This window comes from Hirundo rustica, chromosome 13 (assembly GCF_015227805.2).
Source record: "Hirundo rustica isolate bHirRus1 chromosome 13, bHirRus1.pri.v3, whole genome shotgun sequence".
NCBI classification, from domain to species: Eukaryota; Metazoa; Chordata; class Aves; order Passeriformes; family Hirundinidae; genus Hirundo; species Hirundo rustica.
The window spans coordinates 18,702,798-18,730,482 of record NC_053462.1 but is presented as its reverse complement, the minus strand read 5'-3'; the positions used below and the strand labels follow the sequence as shown (position 1 = coordinate 18,730,482).

The 27,685-nt window shown below is 53.7% G+C and overlaps 1 protein-coding gene across 1 annotated transcript in view; it reads right to left on the bottom strand.

Moving 5' to 3' along the window:
* Positions 1-18,427, bottom strand: part of SMAD6 (SMAD family member 6) — a 37,597-nt gene extending 19,170 nt beyond the window's left edge. The window contains exons 1-3 of the mRNA XM_040077674.2: positions 17,592-18,427; positions 14,892-14,948; positions 13,162-13,239 (exon numbers count right to left, since the gene is read on the bottom strand). Of these exons, the coding sequence (XP_039933608.1) occupies positions 13,162-13,239; positions 14,892-14,948; positions 17,592-18,336 (880 nt within the window). The 5' untranslated portion in view covers positions 18,337-18,427. The remainder of the gene's footprint in view (positions 1-13,161; positions 13,240-14,891; positions 14,949-17,591) is intronic.
* Positions 18,428-27,685: the final 9,258 nt, after the last annotated feature.

Below are 27,685 nucleotides of genomic sequence, written 5' to 3'. Positions count from 1 at the left end.
TGGCGCATCCCAAATCCCTGCGCCCCACCCCACGGGCACACCGGCGATGCTCCCAGCTCCAAAGCCTGCCCCAAATCCCAGGAGTACAAACAGCACCCAGAGAGGACAAAGCCAGGAGGAAAAGCGCTCTGGAGGCTGGGGAGAGCCGGGCAGGCACAACCAGCACGGTGCCAGCCCTGGCCCGGCCCCGCTGCGAGGGGAAACGGCTTTGGAAGGCAGCTGGTTCTCATTGAGAGCCTCTGCAGCCTGCATGGGGGGAGAGAGCCTGCAGGGAAGGGCAGAGGGAGGAGGAGGAGGGGCGAGAGGATGGGGATTAAAATAATATTGTGTCGAAATCTCAATGAGAGGGAGAAAAGGGGGAAGAGGAGAGGAACGAGCGCTTTCTGCAAGGCAGCGCCAGCGACCCAGCCCCAGGCTGAGCTGGGATTCTCTGCTGGCTCCCAGCAATGCTCTGGTGCTGGTTGGCTTGTCCTCACTTAAACCTGGATTGATCCTGTTGCACACACCCAGCTGGGGCAGTCCAACACTCCCACACCGGGAACGTGGACAACGCACTGGCTGCTCAAAAAACCTTCCCCAGCTTTTTCTGGGCACACAGAGCCCCTCTCTGGGGCAGCCCAAGGCTCTGGGAGGTGACAGCCCTTCAGCCCTTCCATCACCACCTTTTATTTTATGGTTCTTTTGCACTGTTTCTGTATTTTAAAGCGATCAGTTCCAAAGTGCAGCCTGCTGGGATGTGCACGGATACAACAGGCTGGAGGGGAAAGGGCTCCAGCCCCACTCCAACAAACCCTGTTTGGTGACAGACCTGATCTGAACATGCCAAAGTCCAGGATGTGAGACAGGTTCTCCCATTTTCCCTTGCAATATTCAATTTCTTTGGAAAAGAAAATAGATTTCAAGCCAAGAACCAGGAAAACTTCACATCATTGTTACTGTTTACCTTTTTTTGAATACCAGCTACGATCCAACTGAATCTCCTGTGTTTGGCTTCTCACTGTCAAGATCTCAGCTGAATTTTCCGGGACCAACTATCCCTAATTCTCCAAAACACACCCAAGGTTCCCCCTCACCCACAGGGAAGGGGCATGGAGAGAACCATTCCTGAGGCTCTACCGATGACACACGTGGAGCTCCAGCACCCGTTTCCTGCAGGAATAAACCCAGGGCCATCCAGTTTCCTTGAAGGCTTTGAAAAGCCATGCTCAGCTTTTCCCTTCCTGCAGGTTTAACACGAGCTGACACTTCCCAGCGAGGCAGCGGAGCTCGGGGCACTGCGGAGCTCAGCACATAAAACACCCAGAGCTGCAGCCTTTGAAGCAGAGCCCTTCAAAGACAGCCACATACCAAATCCACTGAGGTTTTCTACACAAACAAATTCAGCATGGCAAGAGCAAAACTAATTTGCAAAGATCTTTGAATGCTGGGAGTCTCAAATGACCGACCCTTTCAAGCACAGCTGAATTCAATCCGGCTCTGAAGGTCCGTGCTGGTGATTCAACGTGGAAAAGACACGGATATTTCAAAATATGTGGCTGTAATTACTGGGTAATAAAGAACAACTCCAATTTTCTTGTTCCAGTGATGAAGAAGCTGCCCAGTGTGCTCCTAGTCTGTAACCTGTGAAGTGTGAGGGACTCTTTTTTTTTAAAAAAAACCCCAATTCTGCTGACATTTCCCTTCCATTCAAACAACTCAGCAACGGGGGAAGAGGAGCTCCCTGTGCTCACAGGATCTTTACCTTACTTTGTACTGTCCCAGGAATTTCCTTGTTCTGCTGGGGGTGGAAGTCTCCTCAGGCACACACACCCCTTTGTGCAAGGACTGGAACAGGCACGGTGTGAACGGAATGATGAATTCCCATGCTGGAAACCCCTTATTTAAATACGCATTTAAAGATGAGCCAAAGCAGAACCTGGCCCGTTCTGGGGTCTGTCCTCCACACAAGCCAGCACCTGGCTCACCCTGGGGTTTGGAGAGGCTGGGATGTCCCCACCAGAGACAGGAGCAATCCCAGGTTAAGGCTGGAAAAGCCTCTAAGATCAGCAGCTCCAACCATTCCACTTGTCCCCAGGTGCCACATCCACATGGCTTTTAAATCCCGCTGGGGATGGTGACTCCACAGTGCCCTGGGCACTGGACAGCCCTTCTGGCAAAGAAATTTACCCAAATATCCGTCCTAAACCTCTGCTGGCACAACACCCAGCAGCATCCAACGCTCCCTTGCAACACCCCTGACCTGGCACAGCCACACTGACCCGGCTCTTCCCCTGGCATCAGATCCAGGAACAGATCCAACGTGCCACGGATGCAGCTCCCATCCCGTGTCCTCACCTGCACCCTGCAAACCCACGGGAACCCACCGGAGGTGGAGCAGAGAGCCCCCAGCCAGGGTCTGCGAACCCCAGAGCTGCCACCCAGCTCAGGCCCCAGCCATAAAACGAGCTCCACAATAGCGTTATTTATTTTTTTGGAGTCACAAATGACTTCCAGCAGCAGGAGGGTGAGGGATGCGGCGCTGGACCCGGCACCCGGCCAGTCTCATAAATGGTTGGCAGCCAGCAGAGCAGCAAACCCATTTCTATTGAAATGAGCTTGTTACTACTAATTTTTACAGGCTTCCTGGTCGATTCATAAAGTTTTCTTGGGTTTTTTTTGTTTTTTGTTTTTTTTTGTTTTGCAGATCTCAGAAAGCAACTCCGTGACACTTGAGGAAAGCTGAGCCCTGGGTTTGCCCCCGAGGATTGCTCTGCACCCAGCCCAGGCACCCACAGCCTCCTCTGGAAACCGTGTCATGTTTTCAGGGCTCCATAAAACCCCAGCAGAAAGAGTTCTCCAGAGCAGGCCAAAATCAAAACCTGCTGGATTTCAGTTTTACAGTGATCAGAGCCGTGGCAGAACAGCTCGAGCCCTCCGTGGCAGCTGCAGAAATACAATTTATAGGGGAGGGATTGGGTCTGAGACATTAAACTGCCCATTTTCACATCTGCTCCTTCTCTCCACAGCTGGATACCCCGAGCTGCTGCTCCAGACAAACCCAACCAGATCTAATCTTGGAGCCTGAGCTTTTTATAAGCACCAGCGACTGTTTGCTGCGAGACTTGGCAAGGCTTTACTTGTTCTGAGGGGACGGATCATGGAATCATGGAATGGTTTGGGCTGGAAGAGACCTTTAGGATCATCCTGTTCCAGCCCCTTCCACAGGCAGGGACAGCTCCCCACTAGACCAGGTTGCTCAGAGCTCCATCCAACCTGGCCTTGAACACTTCCAAGGTGAGGTGAGAGCTCCTGTTGGGTTATGTCACGACTTCTCTGGATTTTAAGAGGAATACTGAAATAAAAAAAATTACCCATAGCTCATTTTTATCTCAGCTCACTGTAAGGTTCAAAGAAAAACAAATACAAAAAAAGAAACAGGGAAAGAATCAGGGCACAAGGACTGTGTTTGCCACAGAGCTGAGGGGAAGATGCAGCCAAAGGAACAACATTTATTCCAGAATAAGGGAAAGCAGAACCATGGGAGTTCCCAGCCACCACAGCCCGTGTTTGCCTTCCCTGAGCAGGACAGGGATGCTCCCAGACCCCGCAGCCTCACGCAGGGGGGGATGAATCAAGTGCCTCATTCTTCCCCGTGGACAAACTCGGCTTTTCCCGGCGCAGCATCACACAAACGGGGCCTTGTGCGAGCGCCACGCTCAGGAACAGGAACAGGCCAGGCTTTGGAGCAGCCAGGAGAGGGGAAAAGAAAGGGAGGGAAGGGAAGAAAAGGGATGTCCTCTGCACGGCACGTCCATCCCTGCGGGAGCCTCCGCACACCGGTGGGAGAAATCCAAAGACAGCTCAGGCTTATCAGAGAAACAGGATGGGTTGGGCTGGAAGGGCCGGAAAGCTCATCTCATCCCACCTTCCATGGGACCAGGCTGCTCCAATCCAACACTTCCGGGGATGGGGCAGCCACAATTTCTCTGGGCAGCCTGTGCCAGGGCCTTACCCACCACCACGCAGGGCTGCAGGTACCTTTGTTCCCCGAGCAAACAGACAACGGGACTTTGCATCCCTGGGTGTGAAAGCACAAAGCAGCTGGCACTTTTTTATTTTTAAGAGTCTTTAACATTCTTTGGCTTCTCTCATGGAAAAATCTTAGCAAATGAGACCTTAATAAATGGAAAGAGCTGAAAAATAGCCTTTCTGCTGGCGGGTTCTGCTCCTGCCCGTGGAATACACAGATAAAAACAACACTGTTGTGTCTCCCGCCCTTCCGTGGAGCCACTGCGAGAAATCCTGCCCGAGAATCCCTGGCATCAAGAGATGCCCCTGCAGCAGCTTGAGGACTCCAGCTCCTCCTGGAGGAATGGGCAGCCTGATCCTTCTCAGCTGCTACGAGCACTTAGGAGGAGGAACATCTCCAAAGCCATAAACCGAACACAGGCGCAGGGAGGGGAGGGGAGGGCGGCTCTCCCGAGCCCAGGCGGGGACGTGGCCAAGCTGCAGTGGGTCCAGCTGAGCACCAGTGTCCAGCTGGGACAGCAAATGTGACACGAGGGCACTTCCACGGATTGCCAGTCGGAAGGGAAGGATGGCTTTGGCCCAGCATTTGCTCCGGGAACTGCGCTTGGGGCGGCTGGGGGATGCTGCAGGACAGGAGCACGTGGGCTCCTCGAACCCTCAGCAAAGACCTCCTGCATCCCCCAGGAACACAGAACTGCTGTGAAGGGCAAAACAAACTCTCCACACATGCCTCTCCCCCTCTCGCACCGTTGGGAATTTGACTTTTTGGCAGGTTTCATACATGGGCTTTTATAACTTGAAAGGCAAAATGCCGAGGGCAGGGAGCAGCATCCCGGCCTGTGCCTGCTCCCTGCCAGAGACTGCATCCCTCCCTGTGGAGAGGCAGGGACAGGTTGTATTTTGTGAGGGTTGTCAGGTCGGGGAATCAGAGGCAACTTTTGTCCATTTAAATAACAAAACCATGGAAAATACGAAAAGAAAAAAGAAGGGGAAAGCTGGGGTGCAGGGCTGATTAAGGAGATGCGCTTTGGGTTTAATTCTGTTTATATCCTCTGATGCTGGTGGGTTTTTTCCCCCCATATTTTCCCATATCCAAAGCCTGGGATGAGGAACCAGCCTCTCACTGGAGGAGAAGCTTCTCTGGGAAAGGGGTGGTGGGACAGCAGCACGGTCCAGCACTTCATTGCCAGAGCTGTTTGATCCCTGCTCCAGCCCCAGGAGCTGCAAAGGCCATTACCAGTCAGCATCAGCAGTCCTGCAAGAGGTCAGCCAAGACAGCCATTTCCACGTGAAATGTTTTTGTTCTTACAGAAAAAAACCCCACAGCCAAACAGGAATCCAACAGTCCTCAGCACGCCAAGCCTAGACCCCAGGGCTGGAGATGCCTTCCCCTCAATCCCTGCTCTCCCAGCACTCTGCCCCTGGGCTGAGGCTTTTTTTCCCAGCTAAAAAGACCTAACTCAGCATTTTACCTCTCTGGAGGATGCTCAGACCCAAAAGGGCTGTGTGGTGTGTGAGCTCGAGACGGCTTGCAGTAAGAAATTAAAAAACAACTCAGGAAAACATTCCCCCCATGCTTTTTTCCCATTTCCTGGGGCTATAAGAAAGCTGGAGAAGGACTTTTGACAAGGTGGGCACAGGTTTCCCAGAGAAGCTGTGGCTGCCCCTGGATCCCTGGCAGTGCCCAAGGCCAGGCTGGAGCACCCTGGGATAATGGAAGGTGTCTCTGCCCGTGGCAGGGATGGGCTTTAAGGATGAGCTTTAAGGTCCCTTCCAACCCAAACCAGGATTTGCTGAATCAACCAAGCGAAAGGCGCAGAGCAGAGCTGGGACAGGCACAACCCAAATCCTCAGGAGCAAGGTGTGACCTCAGTGAGGCCGTGTCCCTCCTCCTCCATCACTCCCCGCAGCAGGACACAGGGCAGAGCCGGGATCACAGCCCCACGTGCCCGCTCCCAGGCTCCTGGGAAGCACAAAGAGCCGAGTCTCCTCTGCCAGGAAACTCAACCTGTGGTTCCAGGGGCTGGGGACACTTCAAAGCCCGCAGCAGCACTGAAGGGATGGACTTTTCAGCTGTCGAGCAGAGGAGCAAAATCCACACAAACAAGCAGTGTTCCAGAAAACCAGGTTTAACCATCAGCAGCTCCCGGTGACGGCGGGGATGTTTTTCCTGAGGTGTTTTTTTTTTTTTTCCTCCTTCCACTCCTTCCAGTTTGCCTTTTTTTAATTTTCAATTTCTTACTAAAAGCCATCTCAAGCTCCCACACCACACAGCCCTTTTGGGTCTGAGCATCCTCCAGAGGTAAAATGCTGAGTTAGGTCTTGGAGGCCGGGAAAGGAGGTGCCTTTGATGAACAGCAAATCTCCAGACTTCAATCGCTCCGGTGAGCGCCACACATTTAATAAGTTATTTCCGTGGAAAACCTTGGTAACTCAGTTATGAATCAAGCCTATAAACACCTCTCACTCATCAAAGTGCCACCAAAAAAAAATATATATATATTAAAAAAAAAAATCTATTACTGGGACTGTGAACACAAGCCTCTCTCTACGGGTCCCCTATAAGAAGCCAAAATTCCTCCTTCAAAACATTCACCGTTTTCAAAGGTCATAAATACACTGTGTCCAGTATTCAGCAAATCCCTCTAAAAAGCAAAGCACAGGGTAAAAAAAAAAAAAAAAAAAGGAAAAGTTCAAACAAAGCCGGATCCATTGGATCCATGCTGGTTAAAGGACACAACCAGAGCTACATCAAAGGAACTTTTACTACCTAGAAAGTTGTATCCAACCCTTAATAGGGTGCAAGAATGTAACGTTTAGGCTACAAAGATTAAACTAATTTACTTTTAAGTAACTTGCTTGCTTCCTGATGTTCCTTTTTTAAAGAGTGATGCCTAGGCGCTGGGAGAAGCGAGGGATGTGATTATTCTGTGATTCAAGGCCAAACATCATAACTACTCCATGAACCACAGACAAAAACATGTTTTATCTGGGTGCTGTGCTTTCTCCAAGAACTTCTAGGTTGAAAACATCCAGGCTAGCTGTGAAAATCCATCCCAGTTCCAGGTAACAGAGGGAGAAAAGAAGCAACTCCCTCCTCCTCTGCTGGAATACACTGAGAACTCGAGTGTCTTGGCTCCAAGGAATCCTGCTCCCCAAACACTGCCCGTGGAACTTTCACTTCAGGACACCATCCTGCCCGGCTCCCTCATGGAAAATTCTCCTTTGGAGTTCGGGAGCTGTGTGTACACACAAATACAGCAGCTTTAATCTCTGCATCAGGCCCAATACGGCCAGACCAACCCTCCTCCACCCCTCGTGCAGCCTGTGCCACCCCAGGCAGATGATCCCGAGGCTCTGGCAGCCACTTTGGATTTTTTCCTTCCTTCTTCTGAACGAAGGCCAACTCCAGCTGCACAGGTATTTTTTTTAGGGACAGCTCTGATTGTCCTCATTTCTTAAGTGTGGCCTGTTGGATGGTTACAGCCACAAAGGGACACTCTCCACCTCCCAGCACAGGCGACACCTGCCCTCCTGTCAGACTGTTTTGGGAGGCTGCTGCTCTTTGCTGCACAGGCTGCAAAACCTCAGAGGAACCTTGATGTCCCTCCTCAGGACACCTCCAGCACAAACCACCTCTTCCCACCTCCAGGAAATTCCTCAGTGGCCCCTCAGCCTTCACTAAATTAATTTCCCCATCCCACATCAGTGCCCTGGCTGAGCTCTGTGCTAATCCCAAGACCAAAAGCCCTGCATAAAACCCATGGGGTATTTTATACCAACAGCTGTCTCTGGCTTTAGAAGCACCTCTACATCTGCACAGCCACTACCAGAGCTCAATCCTCCTCCCAGAGCCTCCTGCTCTGCAGGGATGGAGCCACAGGCACCTCTCCCCACGGGACATGGGCTACAGGTGCCACCATGAAGGGCTACAGCCACCAAAGCTCTGCTCAGGTACAGCTCAGTGCTCTTGGTTTGGTGGCCCAGCAGGAGTTATCCCACAGGGTTTGAATGGAAAAACAACCAGGTGGAGGAAACATCTCCCTCCAGCCTAGATCTAGGGTGCTTCTCTTCCATTGGCAAGTCAAAGTTTAAAAAACCACATTTCTTAAATTGCTGCTTGCTCAGTGCTGTGAACAACTTCATCTGCTTACGATTTTCCCAGGTGGAATCCTCTCTGCTGGGTTACTCTGATCACGGATGAAGCACTGCTACCAGCAGGATTTGGACACAACGAGGAGCCCACCTGGCCGTGGGATCAATGATCCCTTCACCTCCTGCTCCAAGGGAATGGCTCCAGGACTCCAGGAGCTGCCCCCCCTGAGCCCCCCACCCTGGCAAAGCACAAAAGGGATGTGGAAAAACTCACTGCCCTCCACAAAGCCACTGATAAAGCTCCAGTGGGGTTATCACCGCCCCAGAAAGAGATCTTTACACATAATAAAGGAGCACACCTGCGCCTCTGTGAAAGGGACAGCACTGAAAGCCCAGGGATGGGCTCCCACAGCTTCCCCACCTTCCCTTCCAGGGATTAATCCATGATTCACCCCACAGTTGGAGAAGCTGCCTTTGATGTCAGCCCCAGGCAGGGCCAGAAGCTGCAAACCCCCAGGGAGGGCAGGGTGCTGCTCTGAATCTCTCCCATGGGGATTCCTGCATCCCTGGCCATCCACAGCCACGTGGGAAAAGCCAGCAAAAGAATTCCTCTCTGAGGCACACTGGAAAATAGATGCACTTTATTTCCCGTTGGCAAACTGAAACTATGGAGGAAAACTGTTTAATATAAAAACATCTGACAAAGCACCTCCAGGATGTATTTTTTTGCATCAAAGAAGTAGCTCTTGGCAACAGGCTCATTCCTCCGACCAGGAGAGGTTTTAGCCAAACCCTGATTGTTCTAGACTGCACGGGGGAAGAGAAGCCAGCAAAGCTACAGTTAAACACAAAAGGAAAAAAAAAACCAAAACCATTACTGGCCCAAACAAACATCTGTCTGTGATTAAACTGGACGCACAGATATGCCCTGTCTTTTTCTAAAGGGTTTGTTTCTGCAGGAGAGGGGCAAGAAGGGATGAAAAGGCTCCAGGGTGGTGCTGGGTCAGACCCAGCCCAGAGCTGGCACTGAGACACGGCAAAGCCAGAGTCTATCCTCAAAACCCAACATTTCCCCCCAGAAGAAACTGCTGCCCTATTAATGAGAAAAATAACCCTTTTTTTTTCTATTAACAGGTAATTCCAGAATCTCTCCCCCAGCCCGGAAAGGGCAATGTTTGCCCAGTTGCCACACACATCCGCCTGACAGATTTAATGGGTTGGTTTTTTTTTTTTTTCCTACTCCTAACACACAGGATATCTTCATAAATTTCCTTGTTAGCATAAATCCTGCAGCCTGTTATTTCTGGGGGGAGAGGAAGGGAGACGTTCACTTTCTCCATTCAGTGGGTTTTAAAATATGCTTCCTTAAGTTCATCCTAAATGTTGCTGGGAGCAGAAAAAGCCCTCTGGCCCTCGCCTGGAGCCGTGGCATTGCCTCAGCAGGGCTGAGTCACCAGCTGGGATGGATGCTTCTGCCTTCTTCCTTCCTTTGGTGGCACAGGGACTCTGCTCCCCAAATCCCAGCCCATCACTGCCCTGTAAAAACTTCCCCATCCTCCCAGGCCTTAAAAAAAACATTAAATCAGAAATAATTTAAACAAGCTCCAGCCCATTCAGTCTGTGTCTCTTCTCTCTGTTAATTCCCAGCTTTCCTCCACCATCATCAGTCACCAAGCAGAGCTGATCTCCACATGGGGCCCAGCACCTTCTGGACATCAGCAGAGCTGCTGGGAATAAACTCCTGCCTGAGCTTCCACTTCCAGGTGGAAAACACCTCCCTGCTGCTTTGGAGCATGGACAGGAATTCATCCCTCCTCCAACAAACCACCAGTTCAACATCTCTTCTTTAGGATGCACGTTTTCAGCCACACACAGGTTCACCAGAGCTGAAACCCTCAGAGTTTTAAGTACACGGGAAGTGATTTTGAAGTTTAAAAAACACCAAAACACAACTATTTTTGGAAAAGAATAAACAAGCATCTTCCCTGGGGATGGTCAAGTCAGCACAGAGACCTACAGGTGCAAGGCCACCTTTTGCCCTCCTACCTGGCCTCCCCTCAGCACCTCCAGAACTCAAAGCCACCACAAGAACTTTGCTCAACGCTCCCCATGAGGCTTTTCCAACAGGAATGGGGCTATTCCATGGGGTTTAAGAAAAGGTCCTTCCCTTTGTGGCTGTGAGGGAGAGCCCCGTGGGCTTCAGAGGAAGGCAGGCAATCCCAAAGGCCACGGCAGCTGCTCCAGCACGTCCCCACCACCCCAGCCCAGCCCAGCTCCCCGCTCAGCCCTCCACACGCCTGGCAAGTCTAACGGGTACAGCAGCTTCTTGGCATGTGCTGGAGGAGCCAAGTCTGAGGGGAAGGGAAAAAAAAAAAATTACTACAAATGTTCCACCAATTATGAGTCACGAGGCTGAGCTTTTGTTCCTGCCTCGCTGGATTTTGCCCTTTCCCTGGTATTTCCCCAGCTCCGGCTGGGAGCCGCGGTGACGCCAGGACTGGCCAAGGCTCCGCCGGCTCCCGGGGGACAGACGAGACTCAGCCCAGGCCGGGCAACCACCTGGGTTTAAAATATAACTCTCCCCAAAGAGCAGAAATGAATCTAAGGAGGAAAAGATGGAGCCCCTCTTGTCAGCTCAAAGCTCGAGCTCAGGAGGAGGAAACTTCGGGGTCAGAGATCTCCAAGCGCCTTTTCCCACCAACCCAGATCTCCCCGGGCCATTGCACCTCACTGGGAAAACAGGAGCATCCCCATTCCAAGGGAAAAGCTGTGGCTGGACGCTGATCCTTGGACAAACAACTTTGTTCCAAGACACAGATGCTTTGAGCACGAGATGAAGAGGGCTCTGGGGCATCATCCATGGATCCAGGTCATATCCACCCAACCATCCACGACTTGTGCTTCCAGTTAGCACTGACTGCTCCTCTGAACTTTACAGTGAGCCTGCTGCTCCACTGAAGACTTTCCCTCTTTTTAAGACCAATATTACAGCCATGAAAGGTTCTGCTTCAAAAAGAGGGTTTGTTTGTTTTTTTTTAAATTTACACATATGACAGAGATCATCTCTTGCCTTCATGCTAAAACCTCCTGTTTACAAGTTCATCAAGTAAAGGAGCAACAGGAGAAGAATGGTTCTCTTTGTTACACAAAATTGGATTTTGTGGTTTTAGTAGGAAAAGCCTTTTTGATGATCAAAGCTGGACCAATAAATAGCAGTGGCTTGGTGCTAGACCCAAAATGTACATATTTCTGGAAGACGAGTTAAATGCACACTGAGCTCCCTCGGAACGCAAGAGGAGGCAGGGAGGACCCTGTGCTTTGTGCATCACTCCCACAGACCTACACTTCAAGCAAAGCCATTAAATGAGTTGAAATGGAGAATAAACAAACCAAAATGTGGCAGGTAGGCTGGAGCCTAAGTGGGTTTTTCCCTTGTACTTCCCCGCGATGACATGTATGGGTTAACTTCAGCAGGGCTCTTATCCTCTTTCAGCAATCGTGAGCACTGGGGAAAAATAAATCACCCAGCCCCAGACTCTTATTAAAAGTTACACCATTGGAAACGGCGCAGGGGGAGAGGAGGGATCCGGTTTCAGCACAATCTCGGTCACATGTTATCATTATATTGTTCAAGGAAAAGTTAAAAATCTCTCTTCTCTTCCAGCAAACCCACCAGATGTCCCGTAAAGACTGAGCCATGAGAGAAGCTAAACCATTACATCCCCAGGAACCCCGCTTTTCCAACCTGGCTGCTGTAATTAATGCCAATTATCGAGTTACAACAAAAGCCATGGGCACGGGGGAAGCTTTAGGGACGTGCATCCAGCCCCAGGAATATTTGTCAGGAATTGCAAACACATATTTATTAAAGTACAAGGCTGAATGATCCCAGTCCAGCTATCAATTGTTCTCCTGCTCTGGACACCTGGCAGCACAACAAAAGCCCCTGGGCCAGTTGGCCACCACAGGGGCACCTGAAAGAACAAGGAGAAGGGAAAACCCCCAGAGGGAAACGTGCCACTGTGCCACGATGCAGACCCTGTGCTGCTTCAACACCCTCTGGGGTTGGCCTAAACATCCCGAGGAATGCCCAAGTCTCACCAAACCTCTCACCAAACTGAGCATGAACCCTGGCAAGGATAGAAAATGAAAAGAAACTCCATGACCAAGGGACCATTACCCCAAAGGTCACCTCCACCATCTCCCTTGACCCACAGCATTCCCTCAAGGAACAGCAGATCCCATCCATGCGCTCAGCAACCCAGCAGTGAGGCTTAGAGGTGTCCAAGCCCCACAAGGAGGCACGTGGGGCTCCACCAAAACCCAGTTTTGTCTGCCTTCATCCTGGTTCTCAGACCACGAACCAGGCAAAGAAATTAAACCTGGTCCCATAGCCAGGCCCCTCCTGCCCCACACACAGCCAGCCCCAAGCCCGGGATGAGACACCGAGGAGAAAGATGTGGAAAAGACACCACAGCCAGGGCCCCAGCTCTACCTGCTGTCAGGTAAAACCACCCCAGGCCTTGCAGAGCCCCATTAAGTGAATGAAAGGTTGCAGGGTGTGGCAGAGCCAAAACCAGGACCTAATTAAGCCGAGCTTTGTTCGGGATCTTCAATGGCTCCGTGGCTGGGAGCCTGCTCAGAAAGCAGGGGTTGCAGCCCGGGGCCGGGGCCCAGCAGGTAACACCAGCCCGACGGACCCGGCAGGAACCGGCACAAAGCAGCACTGGGACGGCCTCGCTGCCCCTGCCACGGGAATGGGGAGGGCCCAGAGCCCCACAGCAGCCACGGCCTGGGCTGGGTCCCGGTGGCCTCCACACGGGACACGCGTGGCCCTGCGCCACCGCCCAAACCTCCCTGCTCGCCCCGCAAACAGCATCACGACAGAGTCCTCTGAAAAACCAGCTCCAATACCTGCTCTTTTTGTCCTTCTCTTCACGCCCAGCGCAGGAACCGAGAGCAGGAGCAGGACCCCACCCCGTCCCCTCCTGCTGCCCTGCCCCACCACCAGCGCCCGGCGCGGACCCCCAGCGTGGGAAGGCACCAACAGCTGCCAACCTGAGAAATCTCCGGGCGTCACGTTGGGAGAGTTTGTAGCCTCTGTTTCAGTGTAAGACAACGTGGAATCCGATAGATCTGGGGGGGGGTTAAAAAAAAAAAGGAAAAAAGAAAAAAGCACTTTTAGTCCTGCTGCGTTTGCCAGCGCTACGTGAGCACCCGTGGCTGCTCGGCTTCCCACCACCTCCCCGAGAGAAACTCCCCATGGAGCCAGAAAGCAGCGATTAACTTTGTAGCTCCACCACGCAAATGCAAAGTTTGAACTGCCTCGACCACAAAAATAACTCCAGTTAAGTTGATCAAACAAGTAGGAACTTGGTGCTTACTGGATAAAGTTACATTAAGCCTCTAAACAAGTCAGAGTTACTATACTTAATTATCACCATTAAAATTCTTGAAGCTGTTTATTCTTGCTTCCTTCCTTCCTCTTTGCTGAAGCGAAGGAAACTTTGTTTTAACAAGTTAAGAGTCTTTGTTATTCTCTCTTGCTTACACCCCTCTAATTAAGTGCTCAACTGTTTGCTCACAGATTAACTATTATTTTTCCAATCAAACAAGCCAGTGAAGCAAATTTCAACCCCTGGCTGTTGTTTTAATAAAGTCACGTGTTGCCCACTATCATCTCTCCCTGCAGCACAAGCAGTTTCTAGAGGGAATTAACTTGGAAGGGGGAGTGCAGGGAGGGACAGCTCCTTTTTTTTTTTTTTTTTTTTTGCCCCCAAACCTAACCAAAAAAAAAAAAGAAAAAAAGAAAAAAAAAAAAGCCACCAGCAGCCAACTTGGCCTTGCAGGCTGCTGTGGTCACAGCCCTGTGGCAGGCACAGGGTGCACACATGGCTGAGCAGGGCAGGGACTCGCCTTTGGCTGGGTGGGACACTGCTGTCCCCTCCTAACCCCATCTGTCTCCTCCCTGTCCCTGCCCCATGGGAGCAACAGCAGCTCCCCATGGTCATTAACCCCAGTAAATCACTGACCATGGGAAAAAGGGAGAAACCCCCCAGCTGCACCGATCCCAGCAAGAAATCCATGAGGGATGAGGGATTCCTCCCTTCCCTCCTGTGTTTTTGCTTCCCATTTAACTGAGAAAGAAGCAGGGCTGAGAAAGGACGGTGAGGATGCAGCGATGCCAGGCCAGAACATCTCCAGGCCAACGTGCAGCACACAGGAGCAGCATCCAAGGCCGCCAGGCTCCCCAGCACCCTGCACACAGCCAGCCGACCCACCCCAAAGCTGCTCCCACCAGCTTTGTCTGGAAAACCTTTTGGAATTCCCCAGGAAAAGTGACACCCCACTCAGAAATGACAGCGCCCGGGTTTTCAGAGTTTCCATCGCTCTGCAAGGAGCAGAGGGAGGGTAACAGCTGGTTCCTGCAGGGAGCAGCACAGCCAGGCCTTTATGGAAATGGCACCCAGGAGCTCCCACTCCCGCAGATTACACACGCAGACAAAACATGACGTCTGGTAACCTTTCATTACGCCTTCATTAAAAATAGAGCTTCGTATTATTTTGGAAAATATGCATGTGTCTACACGGTAATTTGGTAGGATAAACTGGCATCCATTTACTTCTTAAAACCCATCAGCTGATGCTTGCTCAGAAATAATGAGCAGCCATAAAACGCCGACTTGTTGGCTTTTGCCTGACGTGCCAAGGTAGGGCTGTCTCAGAAACAGCACCGAGGCTGCACCATGAAAGAGTTCCCCGGAGATCAAAAGAGACAAAACACGTACCCAGTGGCTTTTGCTCATCATTAGGAGACAGCCGAGAGTAGGGAGGTGGTGGAGACTCTGGAAAAACAAAATTTCAGGTTAGTGCTGTGTTCGGTTTATTGAGAAACCCTCTCCCTTTCTCTTTTGGGGCAGGAACTCTCCCAAGGTTATAAACACCCAGTGGAAAACAAAACGTTTGGAAGCAACTTGAAGGCCCAGGTTTCCCTAATTTTTGAAGAATGGAGGTTCCACCTTGAACTTTCAAAGTGGGCTTTGCTACTGAAAATGCTCGCACCCCTCTGCTCCATATCTGTGCCTGGACACACAGACTGAGTCACACAAAACATCAAACTGCTCCCCAGGAACCACATTTCCATCATCAGCGTTGGGAGACGACCTTCCAATGCACAGGGCTTAGCAAGTGCTCCCCAAACATGTACTGAAAAGAAGGATTGGGCCTCCTCTTGACCCTCAGGGCTGGCACCAGAGCCAGGCTGGCTTCAGTCACCAAGCCATCCAAGAGACTTTGGTCCGTCCCAAAAGGCCTGGGCACAGAAGCTGCTCAGGAGCAGAGACCACTGTGACCCCCCTCACCCCAAATCCACCCCACAAAGCTCCTGAGCTCGGCTTTAAGCAGCAGGACTGAGCAGTCATGTGCTCCTAGTTCAGCAGGTCCTCTGAGGTGCTTTGCTGAATCAGGTCATTCAACCAGCTCTCGCTGTTCTTGGAAGGGTCCAGACCACAGGGGAGGCTGATGAGGGTCCTTCATCAACTCCAGCTCCGATTAGAGGGGTTTCTTCTCCCCTTCCATAACATGACAGGGACGTTTCTTGAATTGTAGCTTGCCAAAACTGAGTGTGCAGGCAGCTGGGCCGTTTCAAGGCATCAGCACTGAGCAGGCACCGACTTCAGTGAGAAATTTTACTGTGAAGTCCAGCAGAGCAGGGAGACACAGGAATGCTCCTCAGCTTCCACCTGCACCTGAGAGCACTCAGCCAGTGACTGCAGCTCAGCCTGGCTGAGCTCAGCAAAAAAAACCTCAGCATCCCCCGTGTGAAGGCTCTGGGGTCATCTCTTGCTCCTCAGAAAAGCTTTCTCATTTCCCCTAAGAGTGCTCTTCTAACAGGCTGCCTATAAATCCTGCCCAAAAAAATAAAAATAAAGGTGCTGATGTCCCCATGTGGATGTAACAGCCAGACCTGCCGTCACCAGGAGCTCGCTGGAAGCACCCCAGAACTTTCACACCCCTCAGCAAACTGGGTGGGAAACACCAAGAGGATGATCCCTGCGGGGAGCCACCCGTGAAAAAGGGCATCAAGGCCTTCTCTTGGCTCCTGTTACCAGCGCCCAGCCGGCGCGGGTGGGGTCCTGGCACAGTCACCCGTTATCAAAGTGATAAGGAGCCACTTGATAACAGCTCTGCTTTCTACTACTCCCAGCACAGGGCTGGCAGCCGCTCGCTGCTGGGAAAACCACCACGGCTGCAGGAAAGAGGCTGGGAAACTTCTCCCGTTTCTAAAATAAATGCCCCGTTCCTGAAAGCGCAGCTCAACTCCAACTGGAATTAAAAAAAAAAAAAAAAGCTGCCTCCAGCCTCTAGCGACCTTCGGGAGAAGCACGCCCAGAAGAGAAGTTTCTTTGAAAGAAGTGATGCAAAGCGAGGCAGGAACCCAGATTGCAAAAGAAATAATAAAATCGAAGTTCTTGCCAAAAAAAGGGACAGTCAGCATGGAATCACAGGACGGTTTGGGTTGGAAAGGACCTTAAAAATCATCTCGTTCACCCCCTGCCATGGGCAGGGACACCTTCCACTATCCCAGAGTGCTCCAAGCCCTGTCCAGCCTGGCCTTGGACACTTCCAGGGATCCAGGGGCAGCCACAGCTCCTCTGGGCACCCTGTGCCAGGGCCTGCCCCCCCTCACAGGGAAAGATTTCTTCCCAATATCCCATCTCCCCCTGCCCTCTGGCAGTGGGAATCCAGCTGTCCAGTTCCATTACATTTTTTGTACAGCCAGTTAAATATCATTTCGATTTCTGCCCCTCAGACTCCAACGTGTCTCTGCTCCACCTAACTACTCCCCGCCGACATGGACACACGACCGAGTATTGCGGAAAGAAACAAGAAACCCTCGAGAAGACCAAACCCATGCCTTGAAAACGCTCACCACCTCTGCCCACGGCAAAAAAAAAAAAAAAAAAAACAACCCAAAAAAACAAAAAAAATATGAGAATCCCCTGAGAAATGCAGGAGCCCCGGATGCCCCCGCGGGTCCGGGGATCCCCGCGGCGGGGACATCCCCGCAACCCCCCCGAAGCGCCTGCGGCTTTAAGCCGGCGGCGGTGACCGCCCGGCTCCGATACGAGCGAGCCAGGCTGGCGCCAGCGGGATGGAGCCACCGATTATCGCCCCTCCGGCTCCCGGAGAGCGGGGAAACTCCGCGGGAAGGGAAAAAAAAAAAATCCAACAATAAAGAGAAAGGGCTTTTAACGCGCAAACGGAACCGCTGGTTCCAAGAGAGGGGGAATGCCCGGAGGGGACCCCGGAGCAAGCACGTCCTGCACCCCGGGCATCCCCGCAACGCCGCGGGGCCGGGGCAGCGCTGCCCACGAGGGTTCGGATAGACCCAGGAAGGGCTCAGAAATCCCGAACCCCCAAACCGGAGGGTGTTTGTGGCGGGGGTGACGGGGGGGGGGGGGCGGACCCAACTCGCCGCCGCTCACCTGGCCCACAGAGGCGGCTGAAGTGGTAGGGGTTGCAGCAGACCGTGGGTCCGTCGGCGACGCCGAAGCTCTGGCACTCGCAGAGGGGTTTCAGCTCGGCGGGGTGCTGCAGGTCGGGCCAGCGGAACAGCTTGCCCAGGAGGAGGTGCGGGGGTGCCGCCAGGCCCCCCAGGCGCACCTCGGTGCGGGCCACCAGGACGCAGCCGCCGGGCATCCCCCCGCGGGACTCCACCGCCTCCAGCAGGCTGTCCAGCGAGCGCTCCTTCAGCCGCTTCAGCAGCGAGTAGGTGACGGCCTTCAGCTCCTGCTCCAGCAGCAGCAGCCGCGCCCGCGCCTCCCGGCCCCGCCGCTCCGGGGAGCCGCCGTCGGTCGCGCCGTCGGGGCCGGGGGCGGCGGCGGGGGGAGGCTGGGGTCCGCCCGGCTCCCGCTCCGAGAAGAGGCAGCAGGTCACGGTCCGGCCGTCGCTCTCCGGCGCGGAGCCGGGGGCGCGGAGCCGGGCCCCGCGCCGCTCCGCCATGGGGTCCCCGCGCGGCGCCGCCTCGCCCCGCTCCTCCGCCTCCCGCAGCAGCAGGCTGCGCGCTACCGCGCGGAGCTCCAGCGAGGGGCTTTTCTCCGCGATCTTGCAGCTGCCGGTGGCTCCGAGGTCGTGGCCGCTCCTGGCGCTCCCATCTCCGCCGTCCCTGTCCGGAATGACGCGGCTCCTCCAAAGTCGCCGCACCAGCCCTGAGCGTTTGGACCTGAACATACGACCCGCGGGCGGCCGGGGGGTCGCGTCGCTCTCGGCCGCCCCCCGCCCTCCTCCGCGGGGCTCCTCGCTCCGCCGCCGGCTCTATCTCATCGCAGCCCCGGAGCAGCCCGGACTCCCCGCGGCGCTGCTGCCCAGCGGATCTCCGACGGCCCGCGGCGGGGCCGCACCATGGGGGGGGCGGCGGGGCGGCGCGGGCATAGACGGCGCCGCGGGGGCCGCTCCCGTGGCGGCGCTGGGGCTCGGGCGCGCCGCGCCGTGCCCTACATCGGCTGCCAACGCGGGGCCGGGCGGGGAGCGGCGGGGGCGAGGGCCGGAGGGAGCCCGGGGCAGCGCTCGGCTGCGCCCCGCGGCCGCTCCACCATACAAGGTGGGGAGGAGCGGAGAAGCGCGCCCGGCGCGGGGGGTGCTGCCCGGCGGGATGAACCGGCGCCGGGGGCCGCTCGGAGGCGTCGGATCCCTTCAGCCAAAAATAGTATTAAAAAAAAAAAAGAAGAAAAAAATTAAAGAAAAAAAAAAAAAAAGGAGAAAAAAATATTAAATCAGAAAGACGAAGCAGCAGCAGCAGCAGAGCCCGCAGCGCAGGCCGGTTGTCAGCGCGTCCCTTGTCCGCATCGCAGGGCGCGGCCCCGGTCCGGCGGGTCCGTGCGCGGCTCCCGGGGCCGCCGCCGCCGCCCGCTCGCGCCCGCCCGCCCCTCGCCGGCTTTTGTGTGGCCGGGGCGCGCGCGCGGGGCCCCTCGCGAGCGGCGCCGCCATTGGCTGCCGCCCATCATGTGCCAGTCTAGACACTCCGGCGGCTCCGCGCGGCACCGGCCCTTGCGCAAACACCGGCTCGGGTTTCCGAGCGCTTAAAGCGCCCCGCGCCCCGCCGCTCCCGCCCGCCCGCCGGCAGCGCTGGGCCGCGCGGGGCCGGCGGGAGGGATCGCGGAGCGGGGGGGGGGATCCTCCCGCGGGGAGCGGCGGAGCGGGCCGGGGCTGGGGGGTGGCGGGGGGCGAGCGGGGCGCTGTGAAAGTGGGTCACGGCAGCGCGGGGGTTAACGCGCCCCCCCCCCCCCGCCGCGGGCCGCGCGCCGGACACGCCCCCGCGATGTATCAACTTGTCCGCCGTGGCAAAAGTTCAGGCCCGGCGCGCTGCCATTGGTCGGCGGCCGCGTGACGCGCGGAGCCGCCGCCTCCCATTGGCCGGCGCGCGGCGCGCGCCCCGCCCCGCTCCCACCGCGGCGTGGCCGTGAATGAACGGCGGCCCCGGCGCCGCGCGGTCCCTGCGCCCGCCGCCGCCACCGCGGGGCCGGGGAACGGCAGCGGCAACGGGAACCGGGGGAACGGGGCGACGGGGAGAGACCCGCGGCCACCCGCAGCAGCGCGGGGAGCGGCGGCCTCGTGTCCCGCCCCACGCGGTCACAGCGATGGAGCGCCCATGGGGAGCGGCGCCCTTGGCTGGGACGCATCCCAAACAGCCCTTCCCCGAAAATGGGATAAATAAATGAATTCCTCTAAAATAGCCGTTCCCGCCGCACGCTCCGCACCGGAGATCCGGGGGTTCGGAGCAGGACGGCTTTGCCCATCCCCGCTCCATCCCCAGGGATGCGGGGAAGTTTCTCCCAGCCTGGGGTGGATCGGTGGGAAGCTGCTGGAGGAAAAGCTTGGGGTCAGCCTGAAGACTTCGCTAATGAGCGACAATTAATCTGGGCTATTAATCCCCCAGCAGTTGATCAGTTAAAGGAAAAACACTCAAAACCAAACCAATGAAATTATTTCTGCCAACAGATAGTGGGCAACCTGAATGTTTGTAGTTTTTCTCTTGGAATCTTTTGGGTGGCTTTTTCCATACCTGAAGGCTTCCGCCCAAATTTCTGTCTACATTTCCCCAAACCTGCCCTAATCCACCCAAGAACGTAAATTTAAATCTACTGGATGAAGACTGCCATTTCTTTTCCTTCCAGCAAACCTAATCAGTGTAACTTCAAATGCTCAATTTAAAATCTATAGGCGAGTGCCACCAATGTTTGCACCAATATAAACACAGAATGTAAACAGATCTTTTGATTTTGGGGTCACTTCTGCCCCTTCTGACCTGTAGGATCAGGGGTAAAGCTCCTTTTCCCCTGCCATTTTGGGGTGGGGTTTAGGAAATGTGCAGCTTGCCTGATTAAAAAATATCAAAAACTTATATAAAACTTGTGGGGGCCTTGCTGCCTCTGACACTGCTCAGCTCTCAGCCACATTTCACACCTTTGGACTGAAGTCACACAACACCCAGCTGTGGGAGTGAAATGCCCTTTTCTTCACAGTGAAAAGGCACAAAAGGGCTGCAAATAAAATAAAATAAAACATAAAAAAAAATTCAGCTTCAGACATGGAAGTAGAAACTGGGATTTCCTGGATCTTGTGGAATCATGGAATGGTTTGGGTTGGAAAGGACCTTAAAGCCCATTTGGTTTCACCCCTTACCATGGACAGGGACACCTTCCACTGTCCCAGGCTGCTCCAAGCCCTGTCCAACCTGGCCTTGGGCACTGCCAGGGATGGATCTCCAACCCTGGCAGGATCCTGCCCATCCTGAGGCTGCTCCAGAGATGTTCCAACCCTTGTTTAAAATCCTCACGGATCACGCTGCCCTGCGTGACCCCGGGATTCACCTCCCCAAACGCAGCTGATGCTTTTCTTTCCAACACTGTCCTTCCAAGCTGTCACCCAAATTACAATATGCCCCGCATGTGCAATTACCAACATTTAAATACATATAAACCTTAAATATAGCGCTGCTCGAGCTAAGAATAGGTCATTATTCCACCAAGCGCCGTCTCACCGCTCATCCAACGCTCTGTAATCATGGAGTGTGCAAAATGGCAGGAGGAACAATGGGGCTTTCATGGGATCTGGAGCAGCCGAGCATCTCCACGGGCACAGGTATGCAGGAGCAGCCCCAGTTCCACCGGAATGCCATCCATCCCAGCTCCTGCAACAACAGCACATTGTTCCCGCCCCGACGTGGGTAGCAGGAACAGAGCCCTCGATTGTGCCTGTCACAATGCACATATAATTTATAGTAATGTTGGTTATTAAAGGATTTCTAGTCATTAACGGCAATGTGCTCTTTCACTGCTTTTTTTTTTTTTTTTTCTTTTTTTTAAACTCCCTTTTTTTTTTTTTTTTGCCTGTCATAATAACAAACATTCCTGGGAGATGCTCTGGAACACATCCTATAGGTCTTGGCAGGGAAGCTGGAGAGAAGCTTTTGAGAGGCTGCCAGTGTTATCTGACATGGATCTCCCAGGTAGGACAGAAAGCCAAATCCTCCTGGGTCCAAGAGGACCGTGGGTGGCCAGGAGGACACCAACCTCTTCCCAAAGCCAAACTGCAGCTGGGATGGGGAAAAAAAGGGGGACAGGGACCAACCCTGCCATTGCCTACACCCTCAAAGGCATTGATAGAGCCCAAACTCTGACTGTGGCACTCCAGGTGATCAGTAAGGAAAATTAATATCATCATTTTCTGCCTTTTTTTTCTTTTTTTTTTTTATCTCGACTTTTTGATACATTCCTGGTCAAAAAGAAGAATGCAGGGGTTAAAACACAAAAGGAATAATTGACACTTAAATTATCTAAGAGGTCAGCTGGTAGGTTATTTTAATGCCTTGAAAATGGGGGGGCAGATGGGGACCCCCAAGAGGTGGGGAGGGCTGGGGGTCACATTGCAGCCCCTTCTCCCCCCAGGAATGGGGGCTCGGAGTGTCTGAGCCCAAGCAGAGAAACCACCAGGAACCTGCTGCGCCACAGCCAGGGGCTCTGCCAAAAACTAAAATGCCTCATAAAATCCTGCTGGTTTTGCTGGAAGCTGATTTTGAAAGGAACCAGAGAAAAAAGGTTTTGACAACATCAGAATGTCCCGTTTCCTTTGTTTTCATGACATTGCCACGATTTTCCAGTTCAAACTGACTTTTCATTTTACTCTTGCAAATGTTATACCCTGTGTGGTAACACACTGTGATAGGACCTTGGACCCTCTTCAAAATGGAAAAAGCTAAAATCAGAATGAGGCATTTTGATAAATCCAAAGTATTAAAAAAAAAATAAATAAAATTACGTTTGAAGAGTTTTTCTCCACGGAGAATTTCCCAGCTGCTGGGCTCCACACTCCCAGACCTCCCTGGCATCTTGAAACCCTTCGTGCAGAGGTGGGATCTCAGCTCAGCACCTCAGCCTGCGCCCCCATCCTGGAGGAGCTGCTTGGCAAAACCCTTCCCTGGATGTAACCACGCTTTGCCAACTCCCCTGGGGCATAAAATCCTGGAATGGTTTGGGTTGGGACATTAAATCCCATCCAGTGCCATGGCAGGGACACCTCCCACTGTCCCAGGCTGCTCCAAGCCCCAATGTCCAACCTGGCCTTGGGCATTCCAGGGATCCAGGGGCAGCCACAGCTCCTCTGGGCACCCTGTGCCAGGGCCTCAACACCCTCACAGGGAACAATTCCTGATTCCCAATCTCCCATCCATCCCTGCCTGTGTCCTGTCCCTCCATCCCTTGTCCCCAGTCCCTCTCCAGCTCTCCTGGAGCCCCTTTACGCCCTGGAACATTCCCAGCTCCAGAGCAGGGGTGCAGCATCACCCCCAGCCCTGTCCCAATGTGTGACAACCCCACGGAGAACCTGGGACATCAGTGCAGGACCCTCTGCCTGGCCAGGGAACGCCCAGGTGGGAGCATTTCCATCCCAGCCCAGTGGCCGGATTTTCTCTGGCACCTTTCCTCCGAGTGGGATCCCCGTGGGATCCATCGACCCTTTCCAAACCGCACCGGCTCCGCGGCCAGGCTGCATCTGCTGCCCCTGGGGCTCGGGGCTGGGGGGTGAACTGGGGCCACAGCGGCCACATCGCTCAGGGACGGACTGAAATCCAACATCCTCCAAAAATTCATCACAGGCAGGGAGGAGAAAAAAAAAAGAGGCAAAATCCAACATTAATTCGGCCAATCCTGCGTTTCAGCAGGAATTAAAGTGAACGGGTTAATGGAAACTCCGCGAGGCAGGAGCTGCTGAGTTTCCAGGCTTTTCAAGGCCCTTCCCACGAGTATCTGCTGTGGGTGGGGACAAGCTGACTCACAGTTTCCAGGGCTGTAGTAACATTTCAACACCCCGGCGCTCCAGCCTTGGGGACTGATGGCAAAGAGCACATTCCCAGCAGAGTGGTTGGGAAGCTTTTTTTTTGAGGGGATGTTTTCTTGGGTCAGAAAATGTCACTCCGGCAAAACCAGATTTTTTTTTTTTTTTTTTTGGCTTTTTTGGTAGCAATGTACCAGTTTCCACGAAATGTTGCTTGGAAAAGTTTTCTGGAGCAAGCCTGGGGTTTCTAGTCAAACCCACGGAGGTAAAATCATCTCCCCAAATGTCCTTGGAGTGGGTGGTGGCATCCATCCGTGGTGGTCCCCATCCCAGGAAAAGTGAGGAGCAGGGACATGGATTCTTTAAATCCCTTCTAGGTGGAGCTGCGCCAAATTGTAAAAAATAATTAAGCAGTTACTGAGGGAGAAAGAGTCTGACTTCAGCTCTGGAGATGAGATAGGGAGTATTGGGTTCAGTTCCCTGGTTTGGCTCAGGACAAACAAGGATTGAACCACAAGTCAGGCCAGTGCCACGAGTACAGGATTATCCCCTGTGCTGCTGCTTTCATTTTTAGGAAAACAAACTCAAGCCATCCCAGAAAAGCCCTGCTGCAATCCAAGGAAAGCATTGGTGTCTCCGGTTTTGCAGCACAGGAAGAGTGCCTTCATCCAAACACAGTGCCAGCTTCCACAGAGAGAAAAGTGGGACTTTTCTCCTGAATAAAAGGTTATTTTCCATTTTTTTTCCCATGGCAGAACAAGTTAGAGGCACACCTTGGCTCTTGGTCAGCCACAGGGTGAGACACGAAGCAGGAGAAGCTTCTTCTCCTGTCATTCCGAGTGGTGCTGAAAATCCCTCTGGGAAGTCCAATCCTCTCTGAGCAGCCCTGGGTGCCTTCAGAAAATGCTCAGCAGAGCAGAAGAGGGTGAAGGGCTCCATGAGGTGTGCCCAGGCTTCCCTCTGGCAGTGCCATGGGAGGGTGATCTGTGAGCACGGGGCTGCCACCAGACCCCCCCGAGTCCCTCCTGCTGCCCCTGCCCGGGACCCTCCGGGGCCTTTTGAGCTGATGAGCTGAGAAAATGAGCTGTGTGCGCTTGGAGAGGATGCAGGCATCAATTGCTGAGCCTCAATCTGCCTGCAGGAAAGATGGAGAGGGACTTTTTATCAGAGCCTGCAGTGACAGGACGATGAGGAATTGATTAAAACTGATGGAGATAGCGTTGGGTTGGATGTTAGGAGGAAATTCTTTGCTGTGAGGGTGGGCAGCCCCTGGCACAGGGTGCCCAGAGAAGCTGTGGCTGTCCCTGGATCCCTGGAATGTCCAAGGACGGGTGGGACAGGGCTTGGAGCAGCCTGGGACAGTGGAAGGTGTCCCTGCCATGGCAGGGGTGGGATGAGATGAGATTTAAGATCCCTTCCAACACAAACCATTCTGGGATTCTGTAAGATGAAGAAGGAGATGGGGAGGAAAAGTCACCTTCAGCAACCCCCAAAATGGTGCAGCCTCTGAGGCTCCTGCAGCAGAGAGATGCACATGCTGAGTCCAGCCTCCGCCTGCATGGGAATTATTTGGGAATTTGGACAATCTGCCTCAGCCTCGATCCTTCCTTCCCCAGCCTCGGAGGGACCAGCAGCCCCCAAACCCCTCCTGTCCTGCTCTGGCTGCAGGAGCCCAGTTCTGTCACATGAACCAGCTGCTCTGCTCAGATGGGAAGGGAATTACAGCCAGAGGACTCATCCAGAAATCACCAGGAGTTTGTCCTTCGATCACCTTTTATTCAGCAGCTTGTGGACACAGTCTGCCTGTCTGGAGCCTTTTCCAGGCAGATAACACCCAGTCCTGAAACTGCCCTTTACGTCCCTGTTGGCTTGGCTTTGATAAATTGTCATTTTTGAGCTGGAAAGGGACTATTTGAGTAAGAAAAACAGCTCTGTGTGCTGCCACCACGCTGATCCAGCAACAAACTGTGCAGCATGCCAAGCCCAGTGTCCTTAAAAAAAAAAATAAATCTACCCCTCTCCATGTTTACCCATACAATTTGCAAACACAAAACTGGAAGTTCCCCAGGGGGATAGGATTAAAAAAAAAAAAAGGTTATTCTATTGGGAGCTGGTCCAGAAAGCAAAGGTAGTATATATAAATGTATATGTTTACATCCAAAACAGATTTTAATTGATGTTTGTTGTGTCCAGTGGTGCTTTGCTGGAAGCAGGAGCTAAAAACACAACGGGGCTGGAGGAGAAGGAAGGTTGAGGAGGACACCAAAGCAGATCTGAGAAAGGTCAGCCCTAAACGGCAACCTGTCCATTTCTGCAGCAGTTTGCTCTCCTATTTCTGATGGTATTTTCTGGGAAGAGCTGGTCAGAGCCAACTAGGGCAGGCTTGTAAAAAGATAATTTTTCTCCCTTAGAAAACACAAAGACAGACAGACTGGGCTGCTGGCTTTTCTCCCTGCCCAAGATCTGCTGCCCTGGGCAATTTGTTCTGTTGCAGCAGCTCTTTGCTGGAGTGAGTGGCGTCTGGGCAGCTTCAGAGCAGACGCCAGTCACTCCAGTAAAGAGCTGCTTACCACAGCTTTGGTAAATATTTTCTGCAGCGGTGCAGCAGCGTCTCACAGAGCAGCACTGTTATTTCGTAGGCATCTCCAATAATAACTCCCAGAGAAGCAGCCACAAGACATCAGCGAAAGCTGCTGCCGCTGACCAGAACTTTGGAGAAGCAGGAGCAGAAGTGGGAAGAGAATAGAAATAGGGACTGAGTCACTGGCAGCAAGGGAAAATGGAACAAGGCATCGGGACACGGCTGCGGGGTCAGCACACGCCGGGCTGCTGCTCCCCCGAATTTCTCACAGCCTCTAAATGGGGATATGAAAAACACGATGGGGAAAGGAGAATATCGGCTTCCCTGTTTCCCCCCAAAGGTAGCCAGAGGCACTCGTTGCTGAAGTACCAAAGCTTCGTCTCCCTTTGTGTTGAAACTGCGATTCGAGTGTCCGTGCTGGCAGCCGGCTGCGGGATCTCCGGGGCTGCTTTTCCGACAGAAAGCAGGATTAGGGAGCAAAGGAGCTGACCCTGAAGTCATTGGCACCGCTGGGCATCACCGAGAGCAAACCGCCCTTAAACGGCCTCCAGGACACAGCGGGACACGGTTTGGTCCAGCAGACACCCAGCTGAAACACCCAGCACAGCAGCAGGCTTTGCTGAGAGGGCAGATGGTGCTTGGAAGCCAGTCAGGTCCCCAGGGGATCTTCTCCATTCCATTGCCACACCACGGAATGAGAAAAGCCCTCTCTGAGCTGGCACCCTCGGGGCCGACCCTTCTGCTCCTCCAACCCTGCTGAGAGCTGCCCAGGAAAACGCTGGCTCCGACATTCCAGGCTGTTGGGAGAGGATGAGGAGCAGCAGCTCCTTCCCCAGGGCTCCGTGGGTGCCAGCAGCACCTCTCCCTGCTGCCAGCTCTGGGGTGCAGGTGCCCTCTGCAGAGCCCTCTCCATCCTCTCGGGGCCAGGACCGGGGTTTTCCATGGCTGGACGCACATTTCTGACCCTAAACCCTCGTGCTGGTGTTTTGGTGATCCAAGCCCCGGTGTGGCACCTGTCACCTCCCCCAGACAGGTCCCAGCTGAATTCTGACCTTTGTTTCCTCCTGAGGTGGTCCTGGAACACCTCACTGCCCGGCCTGAGCTGGCACGCTGCCTCTCACCCTTCCCAAAATCCAGCCTGTGTCAGAGCCAGCCTGGCTCAGGGGTGCAACACCGAGCTGCGGTCTGCAGGCAGCTTCCCACGGCCCAGCAGGGCCACGCCGGGGAGAAGGAGAGCACGGAGCACGACTGGAGCAGGCACTCGATAGAGAACTCATGTCATGGAAACGAGCGGGGTTTAGCTCCCAGCCTCTCCTTTTATTCAGCTGGTAAATGATTGATGCACAGGGAGCAGATGTGGTGAACCGAGACCAAACCAGCCCCGAGAGAGGAGGAGAGCTCAGCTGAGGGGCTGCAGGAACCAAATCCCAGCAATTCTTGTCCCACTTTTCCTGGGACTTTCCCTCTCCTCGCTGTGCTCCACCAGCCCCGTGGTGGGGACAGCAGCTGGTCAGCACCAGCTCAGGATAAGGGAAAAAAGACGATAAATTCCCAAAGCCGGGTTAGGATAAAATTTTTGACTGCACATCCTGCCAACCCCTCCTGAAGCCACCTCCAGCCAGGGGCTGTGACAGTGACCCAGCCCCCAGTGCCACCCGTGTCCCTGTG